The sequence below is a fragment of the Xylona heveae genome (assembly GCF_001619985.1).
Source record: "Xylona heveae TC161 unplaced genomic scaffold L228scaffold_2, whole genome shotgun sequence".
Classification (NCBI taxonomy): Eukaryota; Fungi; Ascomycota; class Xylonomycetes; order Xylonales; family Xylonaceae; genus Xylona; species Xylona heveae.
Window position 1 is genome coordinate 468,469 of NW_017264194.1, and position 27,252 is coordinate 495,720.

Consider the following 27,252-nt stretch of genomic DNA (forward strand, 5'->3'; position numbering starts at 1 on the left):
GTGTTCCCCCCAAGTTCCTGAGGAAGCCAAATACCGAACCCTGGCGTGGACTTTCCGGCCAATGGCAACGTGTCGATCTTCAATGACCGTACTCGGTGAGGTGAGAATGTTGCTTTGACGTTCAACTTGCCAAAGAATTTCATGAATCTGATTAAGTCGAACATCTCTTTGTATGGAAACAGTCGAGAGCCGCCGCGAACCATCATCACGGCAAGCCAGAGGGTTGGCGGGCTATGTCTCGCCGCAGCGGCGCATGAAACGTGAAAATATCTCTTGACGATGCTTTTGTATCTGTTCAAAAGACATGAGCACATTCCAGACAGTTCCAACATCCTTTGAAGTCTTGTCGAAGTTGACAGGGAGTTGAAGACTCTCGTATCGTAGAAAGCCCTTTTCGCAAAGAATGATGAAGAGATCCAGTATCGCAGACTGTTCGTGGCACCTCAGATATGAAGTTTTGAGTGTCTCGGGATCTCTCAGGTCAGAACATTCCAAGCTTCCTAGAAAGGAACCGTCGGCATAGTTCAAAACATATATGATCGCAAGCCGCTGCTGCGTCCCGGACCAATTCATGAGCGCGTGCTGAACGGCCGTGGAAGTCGTTCACAACATACTTTTCACGATAATTTTCTGATTCCGGTGTAGAGATAAATCCATAGTTGGAAATTCATTCCGGCGTCGACGATAAGTCCAGTCTCGATCGTAATTGACGTCGACGTAGTCCATCAATATCAGCCTTTCAATTAGTGAAATAGCGTATGATTGCTCCGGAGACAAATAGGAGGCTGTGGGAGGTGTGGGCGCTGAAGTACCCCCCACACTTCGCAATATGGCTTCTGATATAAATTCGTCATGATTTTCCTCGGTCACCGGTGGAAGAACCTGTTGGGGTATTCCAGGTAGTTGCACTCTGGCCAGAGATTGCACAAAAGGTTGGCCGAACTGGAAATACCTGATCCTGTTGCTCCATGAATTAACGGTTCCCCACCAATGCGTGTCATCTGGTCCTGTGCCTGCAAACAGATTTTTGCCGCGTTGCTTCGTAGAGACAACAGCGCCCACTAAACACCCCGAGTAGCAGTGCCTGCCAACTGCATTCACCTGTACGTCTGCTCTAAAGAGTTGCAGTACCTCCGCGAAATCCTGTGTTGAAAAAACCCTAGTTCCCACCTCAAGGTCATGTTCATGTGTCCCTTGACACGCAAAAAACATATTCACGACATCATCTCTTTCGATGCACCGTGCTTTCTCCAACATCCATAAAAATACTCGGGCCAGTAATTCCTCTTTATCTACTTCCTCGAACCACTTGTCTTGACGTAGGGCCCATTGGTTTTTTGAGTAGGTGTACAGAGGCTTGTTGTCTGGTCCGGAACACCCAAAATAGGTATCTGTAATTGGAGGTTTACGTTGCTCCAAGACATCAAAGTGTTTGTCAAGTGGAAAGCAGGATAAAAATGTTCCCTGTATGTCGGGATGAAGATTCCGCAAGGCCATGGAAATTCCCATGAAATCGGAGAACAACTCAGCGTGTGCTGGGTTTTCTGCATCAGTTGCGCCGCAAACAACAAGATTATGCATTACTCGAAAAGGCCTCTTTTTTTCCTCGGTCGAGCTGATACAGGGTATAGACTCCCCTTTCCCTTTCAAAGGCGTTAGCCTAAATGTACCGGGAGCAGGCTCAGAGAATACTAACCAGCAGAGCTCGAGGGTTCGGAGTCCACGAGATTCTTTCGATCTTCCATTGTCTTAGACTCCAGGGTTTGCAAGGGGTCGAAAACACCGTGTAGTATTCTTCAACGAGAAAAAGTTGAATTTAATGTTTGATGCTGATGGAGGAATCGGCCTCTAATTTATACGTGTGTGATGCCGTTTGGAGTGACTAGGCCCAGATAATATTTCGATTTTACCGTGGTGAATTGCTCACAGAACTAGAACCGCTTCTGCTGAACTTGGATCCATAATCCGCATGATTTTTGCCTAGTTCTATTTCAACGAGTGAATTGCCATTAGTAGAATTTTGAAGCCAACTCATTAACACCTGGCACTTATTGTGAAGTTAGCCAACCGATAGCAATTAGAAGAGTTACCATTGATTGGCTCAAGGTCGTGTGAATTTGTCCTAGACTATCTTCACTGAGAGTCAAACCAGACTTCTTCCAGAGTTCATTGCTATCAAGGTAGTGAAGCTGCTTCGCTTATTTCGACTGTTTGCCGTCAACAGTTTTGACACAATCTGTCCTTTTCGTCTGCCCGTGGTACGCATTGAAAATGCTAGGCCCAAAGACATTAGAACAACGGAACCGTCTACTTCATAGAGATGGATCAAGTGTTACAAAAAGCAAGGCTAATAAAAAGACACGAGATGAAACCAGATATATTGTTTGCAAACGAGGTAAAGAAGACCCTAACAAAAAAGAGATAAATTTCGGAACTGTCACATCGCTGCTCAGATATAATTAAAAGACAACAAGAGCATCGCAACAAGCTTTAAATAACAGAGACGCGGTAAGAAGTAAAGATCCCCGAAAATAAATTTGCTCGATGAAAGAGATCAATTCGACCTCGGTTTCGGTTCAACACGAGGAGAATGTATTCCTGGCTAAATGGTCAGTGAGCGCGTCGTTTCCATCGTTATGCCCATCATAAGACGGTGATATGCAATGGTATGACTAGCAAGAAGTCTTGACTGGAAAACTCGTTTATGCAAGATCCTTTTTCAGGCGATGATCCTGGGCTTGATGGATGGTTTGCTTGAAGGTGGAGAACGAATCGAGCTTCAGGCCACACTTGCGACGACAAAACCACGGGACGAGCTTCGCACGATGCCGAGGTTTTCAACGGCTTTCAGAAGCTGCTTGGTAGACCTTCGGACGGAGCATCGTCGGCTCCGACGCATTTTGTACGCCGCGAAGTGGGTGAGGGGGCAGATTGAGAAAGAGATGAAGCGAATCAAGGTAATTACGAGGGCCAAGACAGTACCTCCGTACAAACACTTTGCTACAATGATATTGGAACTTACGTGGGTCGAAAGACCGCTTTTTTTTCCTCTCTCTCTTTTACCTAGGCAGAAGTTTTTCCGCCACAATCTTGTCAGGCAATGTGGGAACCGCCAAGAAATGCCCACGTCAGTACTGGTACCGCATCGCCTAGTACATTACGGAGTACAGAATTGTGCCGAGCGAAGAGTGCGCTCCGCAGAATGTTTTCATGAGCGGAACCATCTGTCCCCCGACAGTCATACGGCCGAGAGCAACCGGAGGTCTGTAGATTTTCTGGGCCGGGGAAATTCAATTCCCTTCAACTGTATTCTTAGTGTACAAAGGGAGCTAACCAAGTAGCGGCTTCGGGAACGATTTCTTCCGAGTGCCTCTATCGGTATTGCCGGCTTGATATTCTATGACTAACGAAACAGACAGGATTCACAGCAGTACCCTCGTTATGCGAGATCATCATCATTATGATTGTATGATGAAGACCAGCCACGTGAGGTCTGGACTCAACTGAAGCAGGTCGAACAGAGGGTCACCCTGTAAATATCGATCATCTCGTTTCCAAGGGTAAGACGGTCTCAAACTAACTCTCTCACAGCACAATAAGTACCTAAGAAAGAAAGTGATATTGATCTTCCCCGAGGATGAGATTTATGACTCTTTTGCAGTGCCTATGTGCTGCACAGTAATATAAGATCTTGGGACAGCACATGGACGAAGCTAGAAGAAGAAAAAATTACCTTTAGAAAGGTTGTTACTGGATCTCTTAGCCTAGAGTACAGTTTGCGAGGTCCAAGTTCCTGCTGGATGACACATGGCGTGACGCTAGAGCGCGTATCGCTACCCGCACCACGGGGAGGAGAAATGGTCCATCGCAAAATGCCTCTCTTTCTGGTTTACCCCGGCAGGGCGGTGTGTTCACCGCGCTAAGAGGAACCAAACGTCTAGTGGATAGGGCAATGCTGATCAACGTGTAGTTTTGCACCGCCGAAATAATGGGGCCTTTCTTTACAATCATACCTAATGGTAAAAGGATGAGGCTGTACTGTATTTGTATCGGAGTACTTTGACAATCCTGTCAGATCTACATGGTGTCTAACGCCGCGTTGTCTTTTGGCTTCGTTGAGCAGATTCAAATGCAGTCGTCGCGATTGTTCACAGGCGGGCTCATCAGGAGTAAGTTTACGGGCTGGTGCAAACCCTGACCATCCCTTCCATGGACTGGTTGTCTCGTAGTCAGCGGCGTGTCGTCGGCATGTCAGCATCCGGATCCTGGATGGATGCCTAAGGTACTTTTACTTAGGGCAGCGTAGAGGTAAAAGTAACCAACTAATCATCCCAAAGCCTCGCACGCCCTGCAACACCCCTCACTCCTCGCTCCCTTGGCTCGCCGAGCCTCACAGGACACCCACACCCATACCCGCGTAACTCACATCCATCTTCTAAAAAACCCCCCGGCTTCGCGCAATCCATACCTTATTATTCACACCATGTGAAAAACCCTGTCGGAGGCGGTCAAGTTCTTACCCGCCCCTCCTTGACCTCATGCCCCATCCTTCGAGCTTCTAGTGGCCATCTGTTGCAGGGTAGACCTCTCGTCCCAAAACCCAGCTGCCTTCAAGCTCCGTCCGATCTTGTGCACGGCGTGCTCGTTTCAGCATCATGCCCCGAGCAATGCCTCGGACCGTAAGAGCGGATACTCCGTCATCTGTCTGACAAGATTTTCTCACTTCTGGCGCGCATAATTTTGTCCTCCATCCTCATCACCTTACTCTCCTCTCTTCATTAGGATGACCAGGCTCAGTCCCGGCTCTAGGAACCTTGAACGTCCACGGTCCCCAGATGAACCCATAATTTCCCCTCTTGCGCAAAGAGAAGAATCGTGTTGTAGTTTATCCTATCGTTCCACTTTTGTGGCAGTGTCTCGTTGCTTCTCGTCGGCATTGAGGCAGTTTCCTGCTCACAGAGTTCTGGTCCCGTTCTGCACAATCCGAAAACAACGAGGCCTGCATGTGGAGTCCCTCACTTCACGTTTACTATCTGTTTATTATTCTTTCCTGCGCCTGTCCATCCTCGTTATAATGTTCTTGACTCTGGGCATGACGGCCGATGCTGCCGCTGCTCACCGCCATGAATTTTCTTCGCCTCTTGACCCCTCCTCCCCGTCCTCACCCCCCAGTGCTTTTCGATCCTCACCCTCTCAGCCAGCTGCATTGCGGCCACCCTTACCTAAACTTTCTCCTTCTCCTTCACCGGCTCCAATTTCATCTCTGAGATCTTCACCGGTGCCGCATCCCATCCGACGAGGGGCCTCTCCGGTCTGTGTCAGTGCGGCGGACGCGTCTCCGGCCATGACGCCAGAAAGCGAGACCGACATTCGCAGCGTCGACAGCGTATCCGTGACAGACTCGGTGAATAGTCTGCATACCTTGAGCGGCAAGAAGAAAAAGTCTTCGCCAAAACCCAAGACCTCCTTTCATCTCGCCCATCCGCCTCCTCCAGTCAAGCATAAACAACGTCTCCATATTCGACCGAGAGTATTGTTGCAACTTCAGCGCATCTCTGCAACATCTCGACCCGTACCTTTCTACGATGTGCTTCCTTCCACGGTCTTTGCCCCGCGCTTGGCTCGCAATTTCCCTCGCGTATTCAAGGGCAAAGACGGTTTAGGCGCCAACGACATTGTCATCGTGGGCAGCGAAGAGTACGACAATGACCCGGTGCACAGCAAGGATGAGCATTTGGATGCCGCTGCTTGGGAGGATCGAAGAGTCGTTGCTGCAATCTGCCAGTTGCACGGTGAAGGTGCCAGAGGGAAAGCAGAAGTCTGTTTGAATCACGGGCCGCGATGGGAGGCGATTCCTTTGGCCAACGGGAGCTACGAGTTCATCTCCGTCGACGACCACGGCCTCAGAACGGTAGCACGATGGGTGCCGCGCAGCCAGTCAATTAGTCGGCGAAATACTTTCCAGTCCTCACCATCGCCCGTTGCTCCGGATCAGGGGAAAAGATTTATTTTTAGTATCCTTAATCCCCACACTCGCCGACATCCAGTCATTGCTTCGATGACCAGCAATTCTATTGACATAATGGACCAATACTCGACTCCGAATTCCTCGACCGTCGCCTCTCCTGTATCGCCCATCCGTCCTGCCTCAGTCCTCTCAAACGAATCCTCCTTTTTTGACATTCCCTTGGCTCAGGAGCGCCCGTCCTTCAAAACGGATGAATCGCTGCGAGCTTTGATCCTGGTTACAGGCATCTGGGTCGCTTTCCGAGAAAACTGGTCACAAAGCTTCAAATATGAAGATCGCCCTCTTTGTACTTCCGCCACATCCCCCTCCCAGCCTCCGCAGCCTCAGCCGCGCAATCGTCCCATGTCTGTGGCTGCCCCTGGTGACTGGAAGCGCGAAGGCATCCCACCGGCCGCATCGGTTCATCGCAGCGGCTCTCATCATGGCCTTACCGGCAAACTCTTCCGACATGGCCCGCCGCTTCTGCGCCACGGCTCAACCGCATCGATGCAAAGCATCTGTCATGAATTGAAACACGACGCCCCTCGCTCCTGTTCTTCCCAGACGCGCCGCACAAACTCAACTGGAGAAGCATTCATGGAACGCGCGTCGAACCGCAGCCAATCTCTCACCCAGAGCTCGACACGCAAAATTCCAAGAGCTAGCATCTCGCGGCAAGGCAGCGAAGGTCTCTTTCCAACTAGGGCTGAGACAGCTGATTCCTTTGACTCAAATGGCAACCAGACACGTTCTGGACGACCTGGAATTGGTAGTCAACGCTCATCCAAATCTCTCCCTCGCGTGCAGACCACTGGTTATGTTTCCTTTGACGATTCTAAGGATCGTGGTACGGATTCTGCCAAAGCTCATGGAAGCGATAATTCCGCGAGCGGCAACTTCTCTGGCAGTATGGACAGCAGTGGATTGAGGAGCATGTATACATCTTCTACAATGTCAAATTCCGTGCCAGATGCAAAGGAAGTCACAAAGGACGAAAAGCGCAGATGGTCAAGGTTCAAAGGCTTCGTCAGCCTTGTTCGGCGTGGCAGCCATCACGAATAGGAATGACGAAACGGAAATGGCGAACATTTGAGTTTAATTATTTTTATTATTTTTGCATTCCCCCGATTGCGCTAGCATTACCAAGCTTGAGATTTTTCCAACAATTATAGGGCAAGCCTGCATCACAACTCCCTGCTCATTCGTACTGGTCCATCAAATCTGGTCGTCTTTGATGAGCCTACTTTTAACAAATCTTCTTAGAAATCAAAGAATATGAATTCGTAAACCTAAATTGGAGCTAGAACCTCTGGACAAATTTTGCTTCATTATGTACATTTGCGGGTTTTTTTTACCCCGCCCGATGATAAGCTTTTGTGATTGTATTTCTTGATTAGGTTAGTTCTTGAAGGGAGAGTTTGACGAGGCGAAGAGGGAACATAGTACTTTCAGGCGATGACGGTGTGGGTGTAAGGTTTCATCCTCACACGGTCTGTGTATTTCATGCGGTTACTTGAAGAGACCAAAGAGTACGTATCTGAACCTTATCAAGGACACCCTGCAGAAAATCGTGATGGTGTTGCCTCATAATTATTTGATTAAGGCCTAGCAGTAGGAAGCAATTTTATGTGTACATACGTTCCGAAGGGTTATATAAGTTTGCAGGTTGTAAAACCATATCTGAATTAGCTTGCACCAATTCTGCCTTCATCAGCGCAGCATGTTATTCGATATTCACAAAGCTACCTAAGGTACCCAAGCTAAGGTACTGAAGGAGAGGCTACCTGAGGTATCTAAGGTTGTACAGGATCTTTCGGGGCCTGTGAGTTTGTGACTCTGTGGCCTCACACGGCCTCTAGTACCCCTTGTACCCCACACCATACCTCACCGCCCTCGCGTAAGGCAACTTTAGCGTGTCGTAATGCATGCTCTTCCGCCAATGATTAACTTCATCTACAGCTATCATTTGATTGGAGCTTTCTCCTTTTCCGGCAAGCTCTGATCTGACAAAATATCCTCAATTAATGGAATAACCACATAAGGCGAAATTGATTCGAGATGAAAGACTCACATAAAGTTACGACATGACGGAGCGCTTCGAAGAAAGCACTTCATACCCGGAGGTGGACTATGTTCCACGATTCCCGTGGGTGGGCTCCAACAAGCCTGGTCACGAGCCATCGAGTAGTCATGATGTTACGATGCAAGATGCAGACCCGTTCACTGAAGATATTTCCAGACAAGATGGGGGTTTCAATGGGTCTGGATTCAATGAAGGCCCCAGTTCGATAGGCCAAAGTCTTTCTCAGGTTACAAATCTCGGCGCGGATTTTATGCTCGATCCGTCGCTTCTTGGAGATGCTGCTGATGACGATGATGAAGCCAATGATTCTGATATGGACGACTTGGGGGACGAAGATCTGTAAGGCAATATGTGTATATTTTGAGACATCTGAATTAACTAATATTTCCGATCAGTCTAGCCGGGGGATCTGATGGCGAACTCAGTGGGTTCTCGAATGATGAAGATGGCGCTCGGCCTGCCCGCAGACAGCGCCAACGGGGCCGTGGCAAGCAAGCAGCGCGTGGTCGCAAAGGCAAAAGAGGTCCACAGAAGCCAGTAGAGCCCAGCCAAGAGTTCAAGTTGATGCAATCGAAGGCTACCAGTGCTTTCATCGACAATGATTTCGAGAGGGCCAAAGAGTATGCTTTGCGTGCCATTCATATCAATGACGAAATGTTTGCTCCATACTCACTGCTGTCTGAAATCCACTTGGCGCAAGGTGAAAAGCAAGCTAGCTTGACTGTCCTGATGACGGGTGCCTACACCAAGCCCAAGGACGTGGCTCTCTGGTGGAAAATTGTGCGAATGACATTGGAGCGCTGTGGAGACGACCGAGTTTTGTATCGGGAGCAGCTTCTCGAATGCTATGGAGCAATTCTGAGGGTCGATAAAGACGATGTCGAAGCAAGATATGGACGAGCCGAGATCAACAGAGAATTAGGGAACAGAGGCCGAGCTGCCCACGACTATGAGCGAATTTTAAAAATCTCCCCTCATGATATGAATGCATTACGTATGCTGGCCGAGGTTTACATTGACATGGGGCATCCTGATAGAGCACTGACGCACTACCGCGAGAGCCTCGCATACTATCGGTCATTCGACGTACAAGTAGAAGAAGGTTTCTCTTGGTCGGATGCGAATATCTATGTTGAACTCTTTGGGTATCTCGAAAAATATACAGAAGGCATCTCCGAGCTCAAGTCTGTCTGCCGATGGCTCTTGGGGCGAGAGTCAGAGACCTACTGGGACAGTGTGCAGGATGACGACCGAGAATGGGACAGAGATGATGCTCCCCGAAGGCTGGAGATTGAAGATTTTGAGCCACGGCTATATGAGCTCGATACATATGGATCTGGCCTTCCACTTGAGCTTCGGATCAAAATGGGAGTCTATCGACTTCGTTTGGGCGAACGCTTTGTCAAGGAAGCTTTGGTAGGTGAAATGGACCGAGGTGGGGGAATATAGAAGTTGACAATATTTGTCTTTGATAGGAACACTTTTCGTGGCTGGAGCCAGAGGGGCCCAACCGCGACGATATGGTGGCGGATTACCCGGATCTGTACAAGGACGTTGCAGATGCGCTCTACGCAGAAGAGAAATATGTAGAAGCTCTACGATTTTATGAACTTTTGCAGCAAGTCGATGGTTATGGTGATACGCCATACTGGATGGCACTGGGGCATTGTTACCGGGTTGCCGGACTCAACTCGGAGGCAGAACAGTGTTATCAGGTAGTTGTTGAGGATGAACCTGAAAACATCGATGCACGAGTTCAGCTAGCGAAGATGTTTGAAGAGCTTGGCATGTCTGAGCAAGCAATGATTTATGTCAACCAAGTCATCACGCTGGGACGAAAAGATATGGAGCGGCGCAAGGACCACGGGCTCGATCAAGGACAACCTCTGTACACTATGGGGTCTCTCATTTCCAAATTTCCAACACAGCGCCCTGCCACCCCCGCGAAGAAGTCTACCCCAAGCACAAGTGCTGCACAACGCCAGGAGCGAGAAAAGGTACGCGAGGCGAACGTTAAACATTGGTTCCATATTCTGCAATCGCATGAGGTGGCCATGCGCGAAGGTGACGAGGACGCATTGCGTGAGTGGATGATTGCAGCAAACCGTCTGGTGCAAGACTTTCGATCGTGCAAGGTCTTCTATCCGTGGGACAAATATGTCAAATTTTTCGGATATTCTGTTGATGCACGGAAGAAGGCGCTGCGGCCAAGAACCAATGAAGCAATGGAAGAGGTTGAGGCTATGGCAGGCAGGTTACAAGCTTCCTTGGGTAAGGGCGGAGGAGAGATTTCTTAAACGTCTTCTTATATACAATGCTAACAATGGTGCAGAAAAAGAAGGTAAGGGCGACGATGCCGTTCTGGCATCCGTCCCCCAAGATTACCGCGGTATTGATTTCGATCGATGGCTGGATATCTTCCTCGAGTACGCATTAAATCTTGCCAAAGAGGGCGATGCTGAGAAGGCATATGAGGTGGTGACTGCAGCGGCCGATGCAAATGTGTTTTATCATTCGGCTCAATCCAAGATGCTTATCCACGTAGCTTGGTTCTGTACGTTTTGCATTTACCCCAAACCCCATGGAAGTGCATTGCTTCGACGTGTTTTGAGACTGATCTTGCATATATTAGCTTGTGCCTTGATTGGCCATGATGAAGAAACAATCTGCAGCGTTTCCCGCTGGTTTATGCGAGAATACCAATTCACTACAGACGCCTACCGATTATATGCTGCTCTCAACCGCATGTGTCATGGCTCTATTTCTTGGTACAACTCCGGCCCGTCACAGAAATTCGTGTTGCGGCAGATTAAAGCCATGGACTACTCGCTTATTGGAGAAGAGTCGCGCCGATCGTGGTTTCAGGAGAAGGCGTCATACACCACAAGAGATCAAGAAGGCAACCCAGTCATGGCGAAAGAGATGGATGTGGCTCTCCTAATGCTTTACGGGCACATGCTCTTGGTCGGAACCAGCTACTCAACTTCCCTAAGTAAGCCTGGACTTTCATAATGTGGATTTCGTTCTGATGCTAATGTAATAAAACAGATTATTTCTATCGGGCCTATGCTCTGGACCCGAAAAATCCGCTCATCAATCTATCCATGGCGTTAGGCTACATACATTATGGCCTTAAACGACAGTCGGAAAATCGTCAATATCTCATTATGCAAGGCCTTTCATTTCTCTTCGCGTATCATGACATCCGCATGGCTTCGTCACATCCCTCCGAGCGCCAAGAGGCAGAGTTCAACGTTGGCAATGCTTTTCATCTCCTCGGTCTTAACCATATTGCCATTCCTTACTATGAGCGCTGTTTAACCATAGGAGAGGAAATGGTAGCTGCTGGCGTGCAAATTGATGAGCATCATCAGGAAAACTTCTCTCGTGAGGCTGCCTTTTCGTTGCAAGGCATCTATGCCTCGGCCGGTGAATTGAGAATGGCTGCAGCGGTAACAGAAAAATATCTCATTCTGTAATTGCTCAAGTTCGGCGACATTTCAAACGTTCAAGCTGAAGCAATCGGATCATCCCGACAAGGTTATTTTACCCATGTCATTTTCGGGGTTTTCGTCGGCTTATGCATATTCCGGATCTACCTCGATAAACCGTGCATTCGGAATGTACGAGCGGCAAGGCGCAATGAGGTCTGGAATATGCCAGATTGTATCATTCATACTTCTCAAGTCGTCACAATCTATATTTGGGCAGTCGTACAGGGAAAGGGTCTGCCCCACAGAAAATTAGGCCCCTTTTCGGTTCATCAAGTGAGCTGGGTTCTAGAGCACATACCTTTAGGCTCGCCAACCTTGTTATATACGGATAAATTCTCTCATCAATCTCTTCCTTCCAACTTCTCGTGAACATGAGGGTTTCCAACTTTTTGCCAATTTCTAGGGCAGCCAGATACTCGAAAAACTCCTCACCAAGTCCCAGGCACTTTTGTACCTGAAGATGGCGGAAACGTCGGGACGGCTCAATCATTCGCATCAGCTGATAATCGGTGATTCCGCAACGCTCTAGATTGAGGCTCTCCAGGACAGCGAATTTCCCAGCCAAATGATTCCACATTCTTGACGGTGGGGCAACGTCCCAGAAACCTTTTTCGAGATCTGCGTGCCGCACGTGAGAGTGATCAAGTTTCAGGCTCAGCCGTCGCAGATACGTCATCTGCGACAAAATTTTGACCGTGGCCGAGCTCAGGTCCCAGAGCGTCAGTTCCAGATCCCGCAGAGTCTGCGTATACGGCGATATGGCCTGGCACGCGATCTTATTTTGAGCTAAAATGGTCGAGCTTGCTGTGCGCGTTTTGGATGGTCGCAGAATCACGGACAACTTGTGTCTGTCAGTAGCTGAAGTCTGCTGGGGTAGTTGGTCCAAAATATAGGCTATCCGGCTGTTTATTTTACTATGGAAGACGCCTAGGTGGAGTGTGGTGAAAAAGGTCCGGTGGATTGCCCGATTCTGTTTCGATGTCTCTCCGAAGCAAAGCAGCGATGGGATCTCCAGGTAAGATAAGATCTCGTAGGTAATTTCCAACGGCAGATTGTCTAGTCGAGCCATCCTGAACAGCTTTGAGACAAGTTTTCGCAACTGCTTTGCAGTTCCGAGAAACGGTCGAGTCTCAGAGGGAGGCGTCGATATCTCTAACCCAAACTCGGAATCTCTATGGGTCCTTTTGATGTTTAGGAGTCGCTAGGCAAGTTTAACTCTTTTTGTGTAATTTATAATAGCAAACAAAGGAATTGTACAAAAGTAAATATGCCCGTGGCTGGCTACCATGACGGCGGCGGCGGCGCCCCAGGGTTTTATAAAACAAAAGCTTCTATCCCGTGTCATCTGAAACTGGAAGCCTAGTAGGTAGTCAAAACCAAGGAAAATAAAAAATGACCATTCAAAGACACATTAGGTAGAACACCCCTCTCAAACGCCCTCCCCCAGCCCTTTCCGCGGCCGGGCGCCAACCAGAACCCCCCAACCCATCATCGTCATCATTGTGATCATCAGCTGCTGTTTCTGTCGCCTCTCTTTCTACTCTCTTTCTCTCTCTCTCACTCTCCCTTTCTCTTTGGTCCACCCCCCCCGGCCGCTCTGCGCCATGTTTGTGTGCCGTTGTGTTGCTTTGGGTTTTGGGTTTTGGCTCTGACTTCCAACGTCCCGAGTGTTTGGGTCCTGGTCCTATGGTCTGTGGTCCGCGGTATGGGTTCCGCTTTCTCCCCACACATTTTTCGTGACCCACGCGTGGTTTTGTCACCCCTCTCGCTTTCCAGCCCACCCATGTCTATTTTCCCTTGTCCTTTCGGGTCAATAGTTTCATTTGTGTCTTTCGCCTCAATTATTGAATCACGAATCATGATGATCTACGATATACAGGGGCGGGTGGCTGCCTTGTAGGCGGCTATGTATTGTGATCAACGACCTTGACCTTGGCCCTGATCCTGACCTTGATTCTGACTCGACCGTGGCTGTGGACTATTGACTGTGATCCATGACTTATGATTCATGCCCATGTCCATGCCCATGACCATGAGTAAGGTAAGTGACGGTGACTACTCTATACATCTGCTTCTGACGGAGTATTTGACCCCTCAGTTGTAGGAACCATATGTACCCCTGCATTGCTGCGGTGCTGCGGTGCTGTACAGATGAAGTCGCTGTGCCGCCAACCCGCCTGCTTCCAGCTTCCAGCTTCCAGTAACTTGCCCTCCCTGCCAGTCGATGAGAAAGAGAATAAAAACGCGCAATTAAAGGTTATTTACCAGACCTTACTGTGGATACTACTTCCTTGCCCTGTCGAATTGCCGCCTCGTCGGGTCGTCGCGCTTTCGCATTGTCGCGCTTCTCGCCAAATCTGTCATTTCCTTTTTAACTTTTTGTGAATTTGTGAAAGGAACTTCATCGTGCATTGCATTGCATTACAACTTGCATTTGCGTCGCATTGTCACATTGTCACGTTATGTGCGTATGCGGCGCGGTGCCAGGGGGTAGGTAATAAATGAGCAAAGGAAGCATAGGAGACGCGGAGATTTTGACAAGTATACCGAGTAGCCACAATGCGACCTGAGCGTTCTGTGCATTAGTTCTTTTTACTTTGCTACGATCGGCAGAGTACGTAGAGTATGTACAGAGTAGAACGCGATTAAATAACGCGTGGTTGGACGACAGGGATCTAGGGAGTATGGAAGAGGGATATACAAGGGGAGTATGCGATGAGGAGAACAGAAGAGATTACGGATCTCACGGGGTCGCGGGATCATGGAATTTCAGGATTATATTGATTGAACGTTGGTTGTTTTTTTGGCGGTTGTTGGTTGGTTGGTTAGTTGGTTGGTTTGTTGTCTTTGGTAGGACAGTTGGTTGTTTGTTACAGATGTGGTCATGAGAAGGAGACACAAGGACTGACTGACGATGCAGATGAGTAAGATGAGAAACACACTGCCGAGAACATGTGCGAGACAAACAGGCAGGGCAGCCAGCGAGCTGCTACCTACGGAGTAGATGGCTCGACAAGGAACAAGGAAACAGAATAATCACAATTGTCGCGTGGTATGCGCTCCCATTTGTCCGTGGATGCGATATACACATCGTGGTACCTTCGTGCTCTGTAACGAGATAACGGAGTACGTACAGTACGTCAGCCCATGCCGGGATAAACCCTCGACCGATCAAAAGTCTAAAGTTTACCGTTTGGTATCCTCAGCTGGTCGTAGCCAACGCAGCCTAAGAAGAGTTTCTCTCGATAGGCTTTTTTTTTTTTTACGCAGTTTCATGTCTACCTACCAAGTTGCTGTGCCTTCATATTGCATGGGTAAGGTAATACGCTTCTCGTATTTGATTTCCTTCAAGGATAACATGCCTCGGCTTGTTCTCAACTCTTTGCATTCCGGCATTTCCATCTCGCTACGCGTGACAAGTACCATCTGAACACCGATGAGTTCATGATCATCAACCCATCGTGTTGTCTTGGAGCAAGTGCTAAGCGAAATAGGCAGGCGGCCTGTGGCCTGCAACAGGTACCTAGTTAACTTTACTCGCAGTTCTTGACCCCATGTTGCCATGTATTGTAATATCCTGATAGACCAACACGCCAGCGTTACCAACGTGCAAATATGTTTTTTATCGTCATACGAGATGGATTTTCATCTGGTTCCGTGGGGGGCCAAGAAAGAAAGTTGGAAAGAACAAAAAAAGGCGGCAGCAGGGGAAAACGATCGTCACCGTCGTCATCATTATCATCGTCATCTGCAGTCTTCATCCCGCGTCCTACATTCCCCAAAGGTCATTTAAGACAAAAGTCTATAGATTAGTTCTGCCCGAATGGACGGAGAGAGTAGGCGCCAAATAAGACCGTGTGGGTGTCCGCTGGACCCATGACCACTGTGTTGGGTTTGAGATCAACCTTGGCGGGCGCTCGTGCTCTCTGGTGGGTGTGGGATGCTACCACATGGCGCGCATCCAAGATGCCGAACAGTGTCAGTGCTTGATATTAGATGAAGAACTAAATCAGCGCTGGAAGGGAATATCGCTAACGATTAGTGGAGTTTAGGTGGCTTTTTCGCTACAAAGTAGTGTCTGTCAAAGGAAAATCTCACTGGAATATGGAAAAAGGTACTGTTCTTCATGTCACATTGGTGGGAAAGATATCGCTAAGGTACATATTATAGTATAATGAGGAAAAGAAGATGCGTACTATTTTAGCGACATGTCTATACTAGACTTGCTCTGAAGTTTCTGCGGTTTATTACTGCATTACCTTTGCCCAAATACCCTCCAAATCCTCATGAGGACTGATGTTCTCAACAATACCCAGCGCCGACGTGGGCTTGGTATAGCCCAGCAGCTCCAACATCTTTGGACTCATCTTCATCACCTTGCTGCGCGGGATGGCAAGGAACTGGTTTTCCTCCGTCCGGAGTGTTCCTCGTACGAAAAACAGACTGTGCATGGTCCGGACAGAGTTTGGCACGGAATTATGACCTCCCCCATGGAAGGCAGATGCCAGAAAGATCAGGGCTGAGCCGGCAGACATTTCTAGCACACGATTAACACTCATAGCTTGCACAGCAACAAATGCAGATGATTAATTACCTGCAAAGCAGACATCGTCTTCCTGTGGGGTCGCCCATCGCTGATCGTCCCATTTATGACTTCCAGGCACGAACATGGTCGCTCCATTTTCTCGAGTCACATCACAGCCGGCAATTAAGCAACCAAATTGACTTGCGTGTTTGAAGCTCCAGTCCTCGGGCTTGGGGTGCCGAATGCCGTGAACATTGTCATCTCGATGCAGCCGTTGCCGGGGAGCGCCATATCCAATGTTCATTGACACACTTAGACTGAGCAGTGGGTTGATTGTGTTGGGGTCTGCCCAGTCCTCACGATATACATTAAATTTGTCCTGCAGAATGTGCTGTCGCAGCTGCTCCAGAACGGGATGCTCGCAGATTGACGCAATAGTATCGGATTTACCAACCAAGCCCGGGACGAGGACCGTCTGTCGAGGAATGGTGTAAAATGCGTCCCCATTCAATTTTGCCGTTTCGTCTGCGTGGCGACGCTGCCTGTCACTCCACGGTCGGAGTTCCTGGTCGATGGAAGCCAGCTCTTCTGCTGAGACGAGGTCTTTGAGAATAACACCTCCATCGCGTGCAATAATGGATAAAATGTATTCTACCGGAGCTGTTGCTGGGGCAGTGATGATAGACTTCTTAGGCCGGTATGAAGGGTCGATGGGGGCGGGTGCAGCCGGGGCTAAGAAAGTTTCAGGCATAATGGCTAAATCAAATAGAACCTCCTAATGTCGATGTTCACAAACTCTGAATATTCTTGTCGTAAGACTTTCTCTAATTATTATTTATTTTTTTTTTCAATCGCAATACACCTAACAGGTATACACAAAATCCTGTAGACGATGAGTGTGATAAGATCGGAAGAGCAAAGTGATGTCTCATCCAGACACAATACACCGTTGATAGAGCGATCCGAAGCGATGATCAGCACCCGTTCTTATCTTCGGGTTCGATCCGATCACCACAGATAGGCAGTACGGTAACTGGCATGTTGTGCACAACTCAGACCTGGTTTTAAAAAGGGTATTCTAATGCTGATCTCGAGCTATCTTCCAAATTGGGAATATTTCTCCCCGGAAACTCTGTGACCCTTTGATTGGAGGGATATTTGGGCGAAGTCGTTGATATCTTGATTCTTGTGTATCATGGAAGGTTTAAACAATTCAAACCAATGGGACCAATATTAGTTTTACAATTGCTAACCAGATACGATTATCCAATCATAGTCTGTTATGAAAGAGCATTTGTATATAGGCTCTAGATCAGCCCTGTAAACCAATCCAGAAAGTAAAGTAAAAAGGTTTTTTTTTGCTCCAAATTCAACATGGCGACTCCATTGAAAAAGTCAGATCCGACAAAAAAAGACGAAACGGTAACTGAAGAGAACAATGCTGATTCGATTGATTTTGCAAACGGCGAGATTATTCAGAGCTCAGATGCCCTGCAACGCCATCTCAGCAGTCGCCAGATCCAACTCATTGCTATAGGAGGTTCCATAGGAGCGGCCTTGTTTGTTAGCATTGGCTATGGCCTGATGCAAGGAGCCGGTAGTCTCCTTATAGCATTTTCCATCTACTCATGTATTCTGGCCCTTGTGAACAACTCAATGGCTGAAATGTGTATCTTTATGCCTGTGAGCGCTTCCTTTGTGCAGCATGGCAGTGTCTGGGTTGACAGTGCATGGGGTTTTATGGCCGGATGGAATTTCTTCCTCTTTGAAGCATTGCTCGTGCCATTTGAAATCACGGCTTTGGATTTGATCTTGACTTTCTGGCGAGATGATATCCCGGCCGCCGCTGTCATCTCTGCATGCATCTTCTTTTATGCGTTAGTTCTTCGACCCCTGAAAAGAATTGGATCGTGGCTATACTAAACTAGGACTGTTCAGAATCACCAATGTGCTCGCAATCAATTATTTTGGCGAAGCCGAATTCTGGCTGGCGGGAGGAAAGCTTTTGCTCATCATCATTTTGTTTCTCTTCACTTTTATCACCATGGTTGGAGGGAATCCACAGCGTCATGCATATGGATTTCGAAATTGGTCGAAACCAGTATAGTCTCATATTTTCGTTTTTTTTTTCCTTTTCATATGGCACAGGCTAACATTGTCCCCTTTCCAGAGTCCATTTGTCGAGTACTTGGCTACAGGAGACCTCGGTCGCTTTGAAGGATTTCTGGCTGCGTTGTGGCAGGCCTGTTTCACCATTGTGGGGCCCGAGTATCTGGCCACTGTTGCAGGTGAAGCACAACAGCCGCGAAAGACATTGAAAAAGGCATTCAAATCTGTCTACTGGCGGTTTGGTGTCTTCTTCATTGGAGTCGCGCTCTGCGTCGGCATTGTTCTCCCAGCGAATGACCCAACTCTGAGTTCAGTGTTGAGCGGCGGTAAGGGCAGTGGCACCGGCGGCGCATCACCATTTGTAATTGCCATGGTCAATATGAAGATTGAAGTTTTGCCGCATATCGTCAACGCTCTCCTGTGTACCAGCACCTACTCGGCGGGAAATGCCTATGTATACTGCGCGACGCGGAGTCTTTATAGCCTTGCTCAAACCGGACAAGCTCCCAAATTTCTTCGAAAAACGTCCAAGAACGGCATCCCGATATACTGCTTGGCTATTGTGTTGGGATTTGCCTGTCTGGCTTATTTGAAACTCAGCAGTGGCTCTGTAAAGGTTCTGACAATGTAAGAATGCCTCTTTCAATCATTTTCTATATTTGCGATTTTTTTCCCCCGCCGCACGGGTTGCTGATTCCATACAAACAGGCTCACCGATCTGGTAACTGGCGGCGAGCTGGTGACTTATATTGTCATGTGTGTCAACTACCTCTTCTTCTATCGGGCACTGAAAGCACAAGGTTTCGACCGCCGTGAATTGCCGTACCGGGGATATTTCCAACCTTACGGGACCTGGATAGCTGTGATTTTCCTTGCTCTTGTAGAAATTTTCTACGGATACTCGGTCTTTTTCAAAGGACACTGGGATATTGGCACCTTTTTCAGCTACTATACGATGGTTTTCCTTGCAATCTGCACTTTCAGCTGTTGGAAGATTATCAAACGGACTCGATTTGTCAGTCCAGATAAGGCAGATCTGGTTTGGGAACGCCCGGTCATTGACAGATACGAGGCCATGATGCTGCACGATGACGTGGGAATGCGGAGAAAGTTTATGCAGAAGTTGGGGTTGTATTCACAACGTATTCGTTGGTCACGGAGCTCGCAGGCGTAATGTGTAGCATTTCGACGTCATGTATCAAGATTAGACTTATATCTAGAATGAATGGTTATAGAGCAACGCAATATAAAGTGCAATTTATTTTCGAATCTCTAGGTTTTATTGCACCTTTCTTGGTAGAGTCGAAGAAATTTTTCAATGCAGCAAGCAGACGAAAACGAGTAAAGACAGACAATGGAGAGAATACGATTTGGAAACAAAGCTCCCCATAGACAAATAATCAATTTCATGACGCACCTAAGATCGGATAGCTTCCGGTCCTGATAAGAGGAAGCCCGGAGGCTGGAGGCTGGATGCTGGAGCTATTTCTCAGCTTTTAATGCAACACTGCAGCAGTTTACCAGCCGTGGGCCCGTCGCCCATGAATTCATGATGCCTAGTACTACCAGTAGTCCAGCCCAGCTATAAATCATCAATTTTCTTTTTCTCTATTTCAACCTCAGCTACCAAGACACGAACGGCATATTGAAGCAAGTTGCAACCAACCACACCCCCCTTGTCATACAATCCTACGTCATGGAGGAAGAACACATCATCGCCCCAGATGTGTGCTATCACGAAATGCCTGCATTCGCCATCCCGCACCGTCTGACGACCTACTCCAATCTCGCGGACGAGTGTAAGGACGCCCACGAAATCAGCAACCGTCTCAAAGACGCCACCATCATCGTAACGTCCTCCGTGCCCATCTCCGCATCGACGATTGCCCGCTGTCCGCATCTCAAGCTCATTGTGCTCTCGTCCGTCGGCTACGACCATGTCGACATCGAGGCCTGCCGCAGCCGAGGAATCCGCGTATGCAACACGCCGTCCGCATACACAGATGCCGTGGCCGAGCACTGCATCGCGCTGTATTTTAGCGTCAAGAGACGCATTCCGCTGATGCATCAGTGGACGCTCGATGGCAATTGGGTCAAGGATCCGACGGGCTGCGGGCCGTTTGAGGGGTACGTGCCCCGGGCGTGTAGACAGGAGGTTTTGGGGGTTGTGGGATATGGCGGGATAGGTACTCTGATTTTCCCTTCTATTTCTTTATTTCTTTTTTTTTTGTTTTGTTTTTAGTCCTGACACTTTTACTTTTTGTATTTTTTCTTTTGATACAAACCCTGGCGAGTCACGAGTCACGAGTCACGACTGGGCATGTAGCATGTTACATGTTTCCTCTACATTGGTAACCTGTCAGGCTGTCACCTGTGGATTCCACACATGAAGACGGTAATTCTTTGCCAAATTGAAGTCTACTGTCTGGCTAATTCAGATTGCGAATTGCGGAGTATATAGGTAAAGCCATTGCCAGAATAGCCACTTCGCTGGGCATGACCACTCTCATTGCAGAAAGACGCGAACCCCCTCATAATCATTCTTCGCATTCGCAATCACAACAAACGCCATCCTCCGGCAATTCAAAACAACCCCGCGCAGGACGTGTTGCATTTGAAGAAGTCCTGAAAACATGTACCGTGCTTGCATTGGCATGTCCGTTGGACGACTCCACGCGGAACACGCTGACCGAACGGGAACTATCAATGATGCAGCCTCATGCAATCATCATCAACGTTGCGCGCGGCGGGGTCGTTAATGAGGCCGATATTGCAAAGGCGTTGCAGATGAGGAGAATTGCGGGGTATGCAACGGATGTGTTTTCCAAGGAGCCGGCGTCGTCGTCGTCAGAGGATCCCAATCCGCTCTTGGCGGGGACAGCAGGGACAGCAGGGACGGTGCCCAATATAGTCCTCTCGCCGCATGTGGCGTGGTATAGTCAGAGTAGCGTCAAGAATATGCGCGCCACGATAAAAGCGAATGTGGAGGCGTTTGTAGCGGGGAGTCCGATTAATGTTGTGTAATTATAAGTACGTGAAGTTTAGGTAGCCGTGGATGTGTGATTTGTATAGTCTTGGGCCTTTGGCTATGTCATACATACCTTATATACATACATATAAATGTATATAAACAAAATCAATAGATAACGATCATAAATACAGGAGAGGCATCTGTGGAGACTGGCCTATAGAAGAACTGGAATTTATGTAACAGGTGTAGTTAGATCCGTATGACATCTTGAAAAGCAGTGACTAGTACTGAGTAGAGATTGTCTCAATAATTATTATGTCTGCTTGTCATGGTATGGTGAATCAATGTTGAATTGTAATTTTATGGACTATGTAGTTTATGGACAGCTTTTCCGACATTTGCAGTGTTCAGGCACTGATGTGGATTATCTCCTTACTTTACCAAACCATATAAAGATATTTTCGCTATCTCACTAGAGGAATGAAGACTTCATATTTGGCAAAACACGCTACATTCAATGTTTTTGCACAGATCATAACTTGAATTCAATAGAAAGGCTGAACGCAAAGACTACTTAGAAAGATAGTATAGGTGAAAATGAACCCAGATACCCTCAATTCAGTTCGCCACGGATCTCAAGCCCGTTGTGAACCTTGCCCGAAAGGACTTGTTCGATAGGAACGATCTGATCTTTGGTCACGCCCAAATGCTTGATCTGTTGGTCGATAAAAGAATTGCACAGCGCCACGTCGAACTCCTTCCCTGCCTCCTGGCCTGAAGACAACTCCTGCCGTGCTCTTCGAATTCGCTCCTCGAGGATTTCCAAGCGATAATCCGCCCATTGATAATACAACTCGGACGGCTGGGCAATACGTGTGATATATTTGAGGTGAGAATCGTCGACAATCATGGGATTCTTGGGCCTGAACGCCGTCACCATCGAAATGCGTTCTCTGCCACCCTGTGCAGCAAGTGCTTGGTGGTTAATGTATCTTCCTTGCATCACGGCAGCACATCCCTATTTGATTTTAGTATATGTTGTTAGCCTTTTATATCATTTTTTTTTTTTTGAAAAGCACATCGCAAGTGGGTGAATTACCATCTGTGGGCCTCGAATTTTGTGAACTTCTCCCTCAGCAGTCTTGATCGCAGTCTCGCCACCAGCCATATTGGACACATCACTCAGCATGACCACGCAGACAAATGGGTAATGGTCAAAATGCCAGTTTGTCACCTTGCCAGCGGCTCCATCGGCTTTTCCATGCGCTCGACGCCCCGCAAGAGCTGATTCTTCTGTTGAAGCAATTAGAATATTACCAAGTTCAAAGTCCATGACTGGAACAAGCTCGATGCCTGCAATGTCCGAGATGATTTTGAGGGTCTCGGGACTAGTCAGCGCAGCATTCATGAATGGCGTATATCTACAAGCAAGAAGGTGTTAGTTCTGATGGCGCGGGTGAGCCAAGTTTCTGAAAGCGGTCAAACTTACTTGGGACAGTGTCCTCTGATGCTGAGGGCAGTAGAGTTTCCAGCAATATAGCAACAGTTCTTCCAGACCTCATCGGAGAAAATCTCCTCTCTCATGATGCCAATTGCTTCCTTGCTGAACAATGAGAAGCCCTCAGATACAGCCACTGGAGAGATTCCTGTGTCTTCTGGATAACCAACATCTTTCATTTGGTAGATATGCTCGGGTGCTGCATAGTTGAGATGCTTCTTGGGGTCGAAGGTGACCTGAGCTTTGGTTTCATTCTGTTTATGGTTGATGATTGGCCGATAGTGAACAGGTCCTCCATAAAGAGGGCGCTGCGGTGTAAAAACTTGGGCTGCCATGATGACGGATTTGTTGAATTATTCCGAATGCGAATTGAATGAATGTTGCTCTCAGTAAATAAATACTGTTTTATATGCAGACCTTACCATGTGAGAGACTCGGGCGGATAACAAGTATATTCGCTGAGATGAATCCTTATCTCCATGTTGGGTGAGATAGTCCATGTACATGACAATCGCATAGCGACTCGAAAGTATCGTCACGGATCATCTGCATAGGAATTGTCACGTTGCATCTGCGGCTATATGGTCGATAAGATATGAGATAGGGAGGAAACTCTCCGAGAGGTTCTGAACCAATGATATACCACTAGGGCTTCCGATCTTCTACCGCACCTGTCGCTGATTCAACCATTTTGATCGGAAGCCATCCGTATTGCCGCATATCTATTTGTTTGATTGATCGGATACAAAATTCCCCTGTACCCCTCCTTTTGATGTGATATTAAACGAGGTATATTTCCAGAATTTTTCTTCATTGTCTATGAAGCAACATTAGAAATTAGAATCTCCCAGCACTTGACGACATTGTTTATATGGAGGTGCAGAAACGAAACACTTATAAAATCTCCGACGACAGATAATGTCGGGCCAACTTCTCCTGGCTTTTAGGACATCTCATGAGAATACTCCGTAGAGGACGCCAGCGGTTGTTGTGAAGCGGAGACAAAGTACGGGGTTACAGGTTGTTCGACAGAGGAGAAGTTGGATCCTGATACCCAACCCCTCAAACGGACCCCTAATTCGGTTATCTTTAGCGACAGCCAATAAGCCCAAGCTCGCGGCGGGAGCTGCTTGCAGGTAGGATTTGACGGAACTGAATCCCCGTTTGAGCAGTAGATCTCCTGTGAACGATTTCCAACTTCTCTCTCGAACAGGTATAGTCAATAAATATGATAATTTGGGGTGTAATTGCCCGTTGCGTCTTCAAGAAGTGTGGATGGTTGAAGAGTCGTTCAGGTGTTATGCTGCTTAGACGGAAATTTATGCCACTTGTGCATAATATATATGCACGGACAAGTCTCCACCAACCCGCCCGCCCTTATCGTGAACTTATCTACTACGTAAGGTTAAGGTATATACACTGCCCACAATAGAGTAAAGACGTTCCATATGGCTTGAAAGAATCGCTTCTCTGAGAGCAATTGCATGATTTCTTCTACTATTCAAATTGCACACGGCAGAGAGGATACGGGGACTTGTCCCCTGACTGCCGTCTCCTTATCATCTATCCTATCCCTATCACCAGGCGGCAGATATGCAAGCCGAAGCCCGCAAATTAAGAAGAACTCCTAACGCGTAAGGAAACCCTCCTAATATTTCTTCCTGGAGCATTGAACAATGCATTTGACATATGTTGCTTGGATCTTTTTAGATGTATTCCATGCCGTCAGAGCAAAGTGAAATGCTCTGGCAATGAACCATGTACCAGCTGCCAACGGCGGCTTGTGAAGTGCCGGTTTGCAGAGGAAGGCAACAAATTGTTGGTATCGGAGAGGTTTGTGACTTGAATATCCTATGAGATTCATGGATGAGAACGGGACTTATAGAGGTCTCAGGTATATCCAAGAGCTACAGAACCAGGCGAAAAATCAGCATTGCGGAACTGGAACGAAACGCTCCCATGACACAGCTATGGGATCCGGCGATGAAATTGATAGTGAGCAACACTTTGATCAGATCTTTATTTAGCTGTATTGTTCTCAAGACTAAGCCCTTGTCAGAGGTAACAGACGGCCAATCTAGAGAACTGCAACCTTCCAGCTGGAGCAACAATGAGCACAGCATATGGAGAAACCCATTTACATTCCCCTCTATGACTATAAAAAATCCCTATAAAGACAACCGTACCTGGAGTAAGTCTCTAAGCTAGACTCAGTCTAATATTCTAATTACTGACATCTTGGAATTAGTTTGGCTAGCTCCTTCATCAGTATGGTCGTTCACTAGGCGGCTCACAACCATGATAACCGAGAAGCTTGACCTTGAAGATTCTTACAGTAGCCCTTTATTCAAAGATGGAGATATTTACCAATTAAGTTGGAAACTATCCTCTGATGATAGCCTTCCTGATATCAGTGGTATCCCACCGATTGATTATGCGCTGTATCTCTTCAATACCGTCAAATTCCATCTCGGCCAGAACTATCGATTCTTCGATGAAGAGGCGTTCATTACCCATATGCAGGAATTCTACTACGGGTCGGCTATTAAAAAAGCTACAGAATCTCGGCTTTGGTTTGTCCAGTTCCTCTTGGTCCTTTCATTTGGAAAAGCTTTTCTGTCGCGATCAAGGAACCCTAGGGATCCACCCGGCTCAAAGTTCTTTGTTCGTGCCATGTCCCTCATGCCTGCGCATAGTTCTCTGTTTAAGGATAGTCTGCTGGCAATTGAGGTTCTGGCTCTTGCTGGATTATATTTCTATTCAATTGATCAAAGAGAGTCGGCGCATTTATACGTAAGCGAACCTTTCATCATTACACTAGGGACTTTTGCTAATATATCTACCTTTTTTGGAATTGAATTTAGGTAGGTCAAGCAATACGCATAGCGCAGTTGGAAGGAATGCACACCGAGCTGCCTGAAGAGGAACTTGGCGCGGCAACCCTGACCCGGTGTCGCAACCTCTGGTGGACTTTATACATCATGGATCGACATTTTTCGTCATCGGTAGGGCTTCCAATGAGCACACAAGATAGCGATATTGCTACTTTAATCAATCCGCCGGGTATATCTTCACAACGAGATACGACTCTCAGTCTACAAGTGAAGTTGTCACGCTTACTGGCCTTTATCCTGACTAGTATGTTCTACAAACCTGTCACCCTCCACACCTTTCCCCTTTTTGTCGTTTGCAGAGTTTTATGTCTCATTTATCTTTCAATATAGCTGTATACAAATCAGTGAAAAGTCCAATGAAGACGTTTCTCGAGACCACGCAATCTATAGTGAATACTATTGCTGGACATGCGGAAGAAATCGAGAAGATAATCCACGTCAAATTCCAGAGCTCGGTAGATTCAATGCCCAAGGGGACGCGCCATATAACTCTATTATATCACCAGGTTCGTTGAAATAAAAATCCTCTTTTTTTGCATACCTTTAATTCCCTAAACTATTTTATTTACTGCAGTGTGTCATTGTGGCAACGCGGCCTCTTCTTCTTTCAGTGCTCAATGAAAGACTAGAAAAGTTAGATGACGGCGGAGCGGACTGGCAAAATTTCTTGCCCCGTACGAAGTCGTTAATCTCCACCGGTATCAACTCAGCTATAAAGACACTTGAGATATTGTCTGCATTAGTCGAGGACAGTCTTCTTGGTAAGTCCGAGTTCTCCATATCTATTATGATACGAGACATTGTTATCATCTGAGAAGGAACTACGAGCTAAATTTGATCTCTTTAGAGGGTTTCCTGCCATTTGACCTTGAATTTACATACGGATCTGCCGTGCATCTGATAATGGCAAACACACTCTTCCCCAACATGATCGACGGACAGAATACCTATAGCCAAGACGCACATTCGATTCTGGACGAAATCATCTGCAAGGGAAACAGAGTTGCCGAAGTGCGGAAACAAGAATTAATTTATCTCGAGGGCTTGTTTCAGCAGCTTGCCACGCGTGTAGACCGGCGGGGAGATTTCCAAAGCTCTTTTACGCCATCTGTCCTTGACAATAATGTGCAGATAATCGAGCCAAAAGATAAAAGTTCTTGTGAAAAGGAGGACGAGCAGCAGCAGCAGCAGCAACAACAAGAACTCCCACAACAACCACAACCACAGCAGAAAGCATCTAGGACATCTCCTGAAACACCAACAACTGCCACTCCTCAATCAGTCACAGCCGCCTCCGGAGACCCTCATCAATTATCTCCCGCTTCGCTAAACCTACAAATGTCGTCAACTAATATCGAATATCTCAACAATATTCGAATCTCTTCGTGTGAGATTCTCTCGATCATGGACCAGATTGGCAATCATGAACAAGACTGGGAGGCAGGCGTTTAACAGATACTTGTTTCATTCATTAACATTACATGAACATGGCATTGCTTAGCTCAGTAGCCAAACGAAAGACATGAGTAGTGCAGTCACACAAGTAAGAAGTGAATATTTCCAGTGTTGCAGTTGCTAGTAAAAGTTTGCCAGATTCGTGGCTCACTATTAGTGTGCAAGACATTGGATAGATCCTTTGGTACATGTAATACAATAGTGCATTGCTTCACA

At 47.4% G+C, this 27,252-nt stretch overlaps 10 protein-coding genes across 10 annotated transcripts; 6 read left to right on the forward strand and 4 right to left on the reverse strand.

Annotated features, from left to right (window-relative positions):
• Positions 1-152: 152 nt before the first annotated feature.
• L228DRAFT_59207 (hypothetical protein) lies at positions 153-1,926 on the reverse strand. The gene has a single exon (XM_018336741.1). It carries the CDS (start codon positions 1,579-1,581, stop codon positions 604-606), a length of 978 nt encoding a protein of 325 aa, XP_018190520.1. The 5' UTR covers positions 1,582-1,926; the 3' UTR covers positions 153-603.
• A 680-nt stretch (positions 1,927-2,606) lies between these two features.
• Positions 2,607-3,970, forward strand: L228DRAFT_236115 (hypothetical protein; the record flags this gene model as incomplete). The annotated part of the gene is made up of 6 exons (XM_018330795.1): positions 2,607-2,609; positions 2,724-2,957; positions 3,154-3,262; positions 3,420-3,466; positions 3,592-3,678; positions 3,764-3,970. The coding sequence occupies 6 exons, from the start codon at positions 2,607-2,609 to the stop codon at positions 3,968-3,970; spliced, it is 687 nt and encodes a 228-aa protein (XP_018190521.1).
• Positions 3,971-4,636: 666 nt separating this feature from the next.
• Positions 4,637-7,289, forward strand: L228DRAFT_59233 (hypothetical protein). The gene is made up of 2 exons (XM_018336742.1): positions 4,637-5,392; positions 5,501-7,289. The coding sequence occupies exons 1-2, from the start codon at positions 4,784-4,786 to the stop codon at positions 7,067-7,069; spliced, it is 2,178 nt and encodes a 725-aa protein (XP_018190522.1). The 5' UTR covers positions 4,637-4,783; the 3' UTR covers positions 7,070-7,289.
• A 693-nt stretch (positions 7,290-7,982) lies between these two features.
• On the forward strand, positions 7,983-11,675 carry L228DRAFT_59258 (TPR-like protein). Its single transcript, XM_018336743.1, has 5 exons — positions 7,983-8,429; positions 8,491-9,506; positions 9,566-10,361; positions 10,423-11,082; positions 11,139-11,675. The coding sequence occupies exons 1-5, from the start codon at positions 8,366-8,368 to the stop codon at positions 11,567-11,569; spliced, it is 2,967 nt and encodes a 988-aa protein (XP_018190523.1). The 5' UTR covers positions 7,983-8,365; the 3' UTR covers positions 11,570-11,675.
• L228DRAFT_265464 (hypothetical protein) lies at positions 11,669-12,653 on the reverse strand (the record flags this gene model as incomplete). Its single annotated transcript, XM_018334700.1, has 2 exons — positions 11,669-11,818; positions 11,883-12,653. The coding sequence occupies 2 exons, from the start codon at positions 12,651-12,653 to the stop codon at positions 11,669-11,671; spliced, it is 921 nt and encodes a 306-aa protein (XP_018190524.1).
• Positions 12,654-15,831: 3,178 nt separating this feature from the next.
• Positions 15,832-16,860, reverse strand: L228DRAFT_265465 (phytanoyl-CoA dioxygenase; the record flags this gene model as incomplete). Its single annotated transcript, XM_018334701.1, has 2 exons — positions 15,832-16,121; positions 16,179-16,860. The coding sequence occupies 2 exons, from the start codon at positions 16,858-16,860 to the stop codon at positions 15,832-15,834; spliced, it is 972 nt and encodes a 323-aa protein (XP_018190525.1).
• Positions 16,861-17,483: 623 nt separating this feature from the next.
• L228DRAFT_265466 (AAT family amino acid transporter) lies at positions 17,484-19,392 on the forward strand (the record flags this gene model as incomplete). Its single annotated transcript, XM_018334702.1, has 4 exons — positions 17,484-17,986; positions 18,048-18,210; positions 18,280-18,845; positions 18,927-19,392. 4 exons carry the CDS (start codon positions 17,484-17,486, stop codon positions 19,390-19,392), a joined length of 1,698 nt encoding a protein of 565 aa, XP_018190526.1.
• A 148-nt stretch (positions 19,393-19,540) lies between these two features.
• On the forward strand, positions 19,541-21,320 carry L228DRAFT_59289 (hypothetical protein). Its single transcript, XM_018336744.1, has 2 exons — positions 19,541-20,404; positions 20,680-21,320. Exons 1-2 carry the CDS (start codon positions 19,915-19,917, stop codon positions 21,240-21,242), a joined length of 1,053 nt encoding a protein of 350 aa, XP_018190527.1. The 5' UTR covers positions 19,541-19,914; the 3' UTR covers positions 21,243-21,320.
• A 482-nt stretch (positions 21,321-21,802) lies between these two features.
• On the reverse strand, positions 21,803-23,022 carry L228DRAFT_236122 (hypothetical protein; the record flags this gene model as incomplete). Its single annotated transcript, XM_018330796.1, has 3 exons — positions 21,803-22,207; positions 22,289-22,610; positions 22,679-23,022. The coding sequence occupies 3 exons, from the start codon at positions 23,020-23,022 to the stop codon at positions 21,803-21,805; spliced, it is 1,071 nt and encodes a 356-aa protein (XP_018190528.1).
• Positions 23,023-24,261: 1,239 nt separating this feature from the next.
• Positions 24,262-27,103, forward strand: L228DRAFT_280254 (Zn(II)2Cys6 transcription factor). Its single transcript, XM_018335768.1, has 9 exons — positions 24,262-24,321; positions 24,398-24,520; positions 24,582-24,682; positions 24,747-24,878; positions 24,936-25,480; positions 25,552-25,825; positions 25,912-26,087; positions 26,156-26,342; positions 26,429-27,103. Exons 1-9 carry the CDS (start codon positions 24,281-24,283, stop codon positions 27,031-27,033), a joined length of 2,184 nt encoding a protein of 727 aa, XP_018190529.1. The 5' UTR covers positions 24,262-24,280; the 3' UTR covers positions 27,034-27,103.
• The last annotated feature ends 149 nt before the right edge of the window (positions 27,104-27,252 follow it).

Bases quoted from the DNA above. Each gene is read 5' to 3' on its own strand.
- L228DRAFT_59207 (XM_018336741.1), bottom strand. From the start codon at position 1,581: ATGCATAATCTTGTTGTTTGCGGCGCAACTGATGCAGAAAACCCAGCA.
- L228DRAFT_59233 (XM_018336742.1), top strand. From the start codon at position 4,784: ATGACCAGGCTCAGTCCCGGCTCTAGGAACCTTGAACGTCCACGGTCC. The intron at 5,393-5,500 runs GTGACAGACTCG...CCTCCAGTCAAG, and splicing joins GCAGCGTCGACAGCGTATCC to CATAAACAACGTCTCCATAT.
- L228DRAFT_59258 (XM_018336743.1), top strand. From the start codon at position 8,366: ATGCTGCTGATGACGATGATGAAGCCAATGATTCTGATATGGACGACT. The intron at 9,507-9,565 runs GTAGGTGAAATG...TGTCTTTGATAG, and splicing joins GCTTTGTCAAGGAAGCTTTG to GAACACTTTTCGTGGCTGGA. The intron at 10,362-10,422 runs GTAAGGGCGGAG...ACAATGGTGCAG, and splicing joins CAGGTTACAAGCTTCCTTGG to AAAAAGAAGGTAAGGGCGAC.
- L228DRAFT_59289 (XM_018336744.1), top strand. From the start codon at position 19,915: ATGGAGGAAGAACACATCATCGCCCCAGATGTGTGCTATCACGAAATG. The intron at 20,405-20,679 runs GTACTCTGATTT...CGGAGTATATAG, and splicing joins TGTGGGATATGGCGGGATAG to GTAAAGCCATTGCCAGAATA.
- L228DRAFT_280254 (XM_018335768.1), top strand. From the start codon at position 24,281: ATGCAAGCCGAAGCCCGCAAATTAAGAAGAACTCCTAACGC. The intron at 25,826-25,911 runs GTATGTTCTACA...CTTTCAATATAG, and splicing joins ACTGGCCTTTATCCTGACTA to CTGTATACAAATCAGTGAAA. The intron at 26,088-26,155 runs GTTCGTTGAAAT...TATTTACTGCAG, and splicing joins TAACTCTATTATATCACCAG to TGTGTCATTGTGGCAACGCG.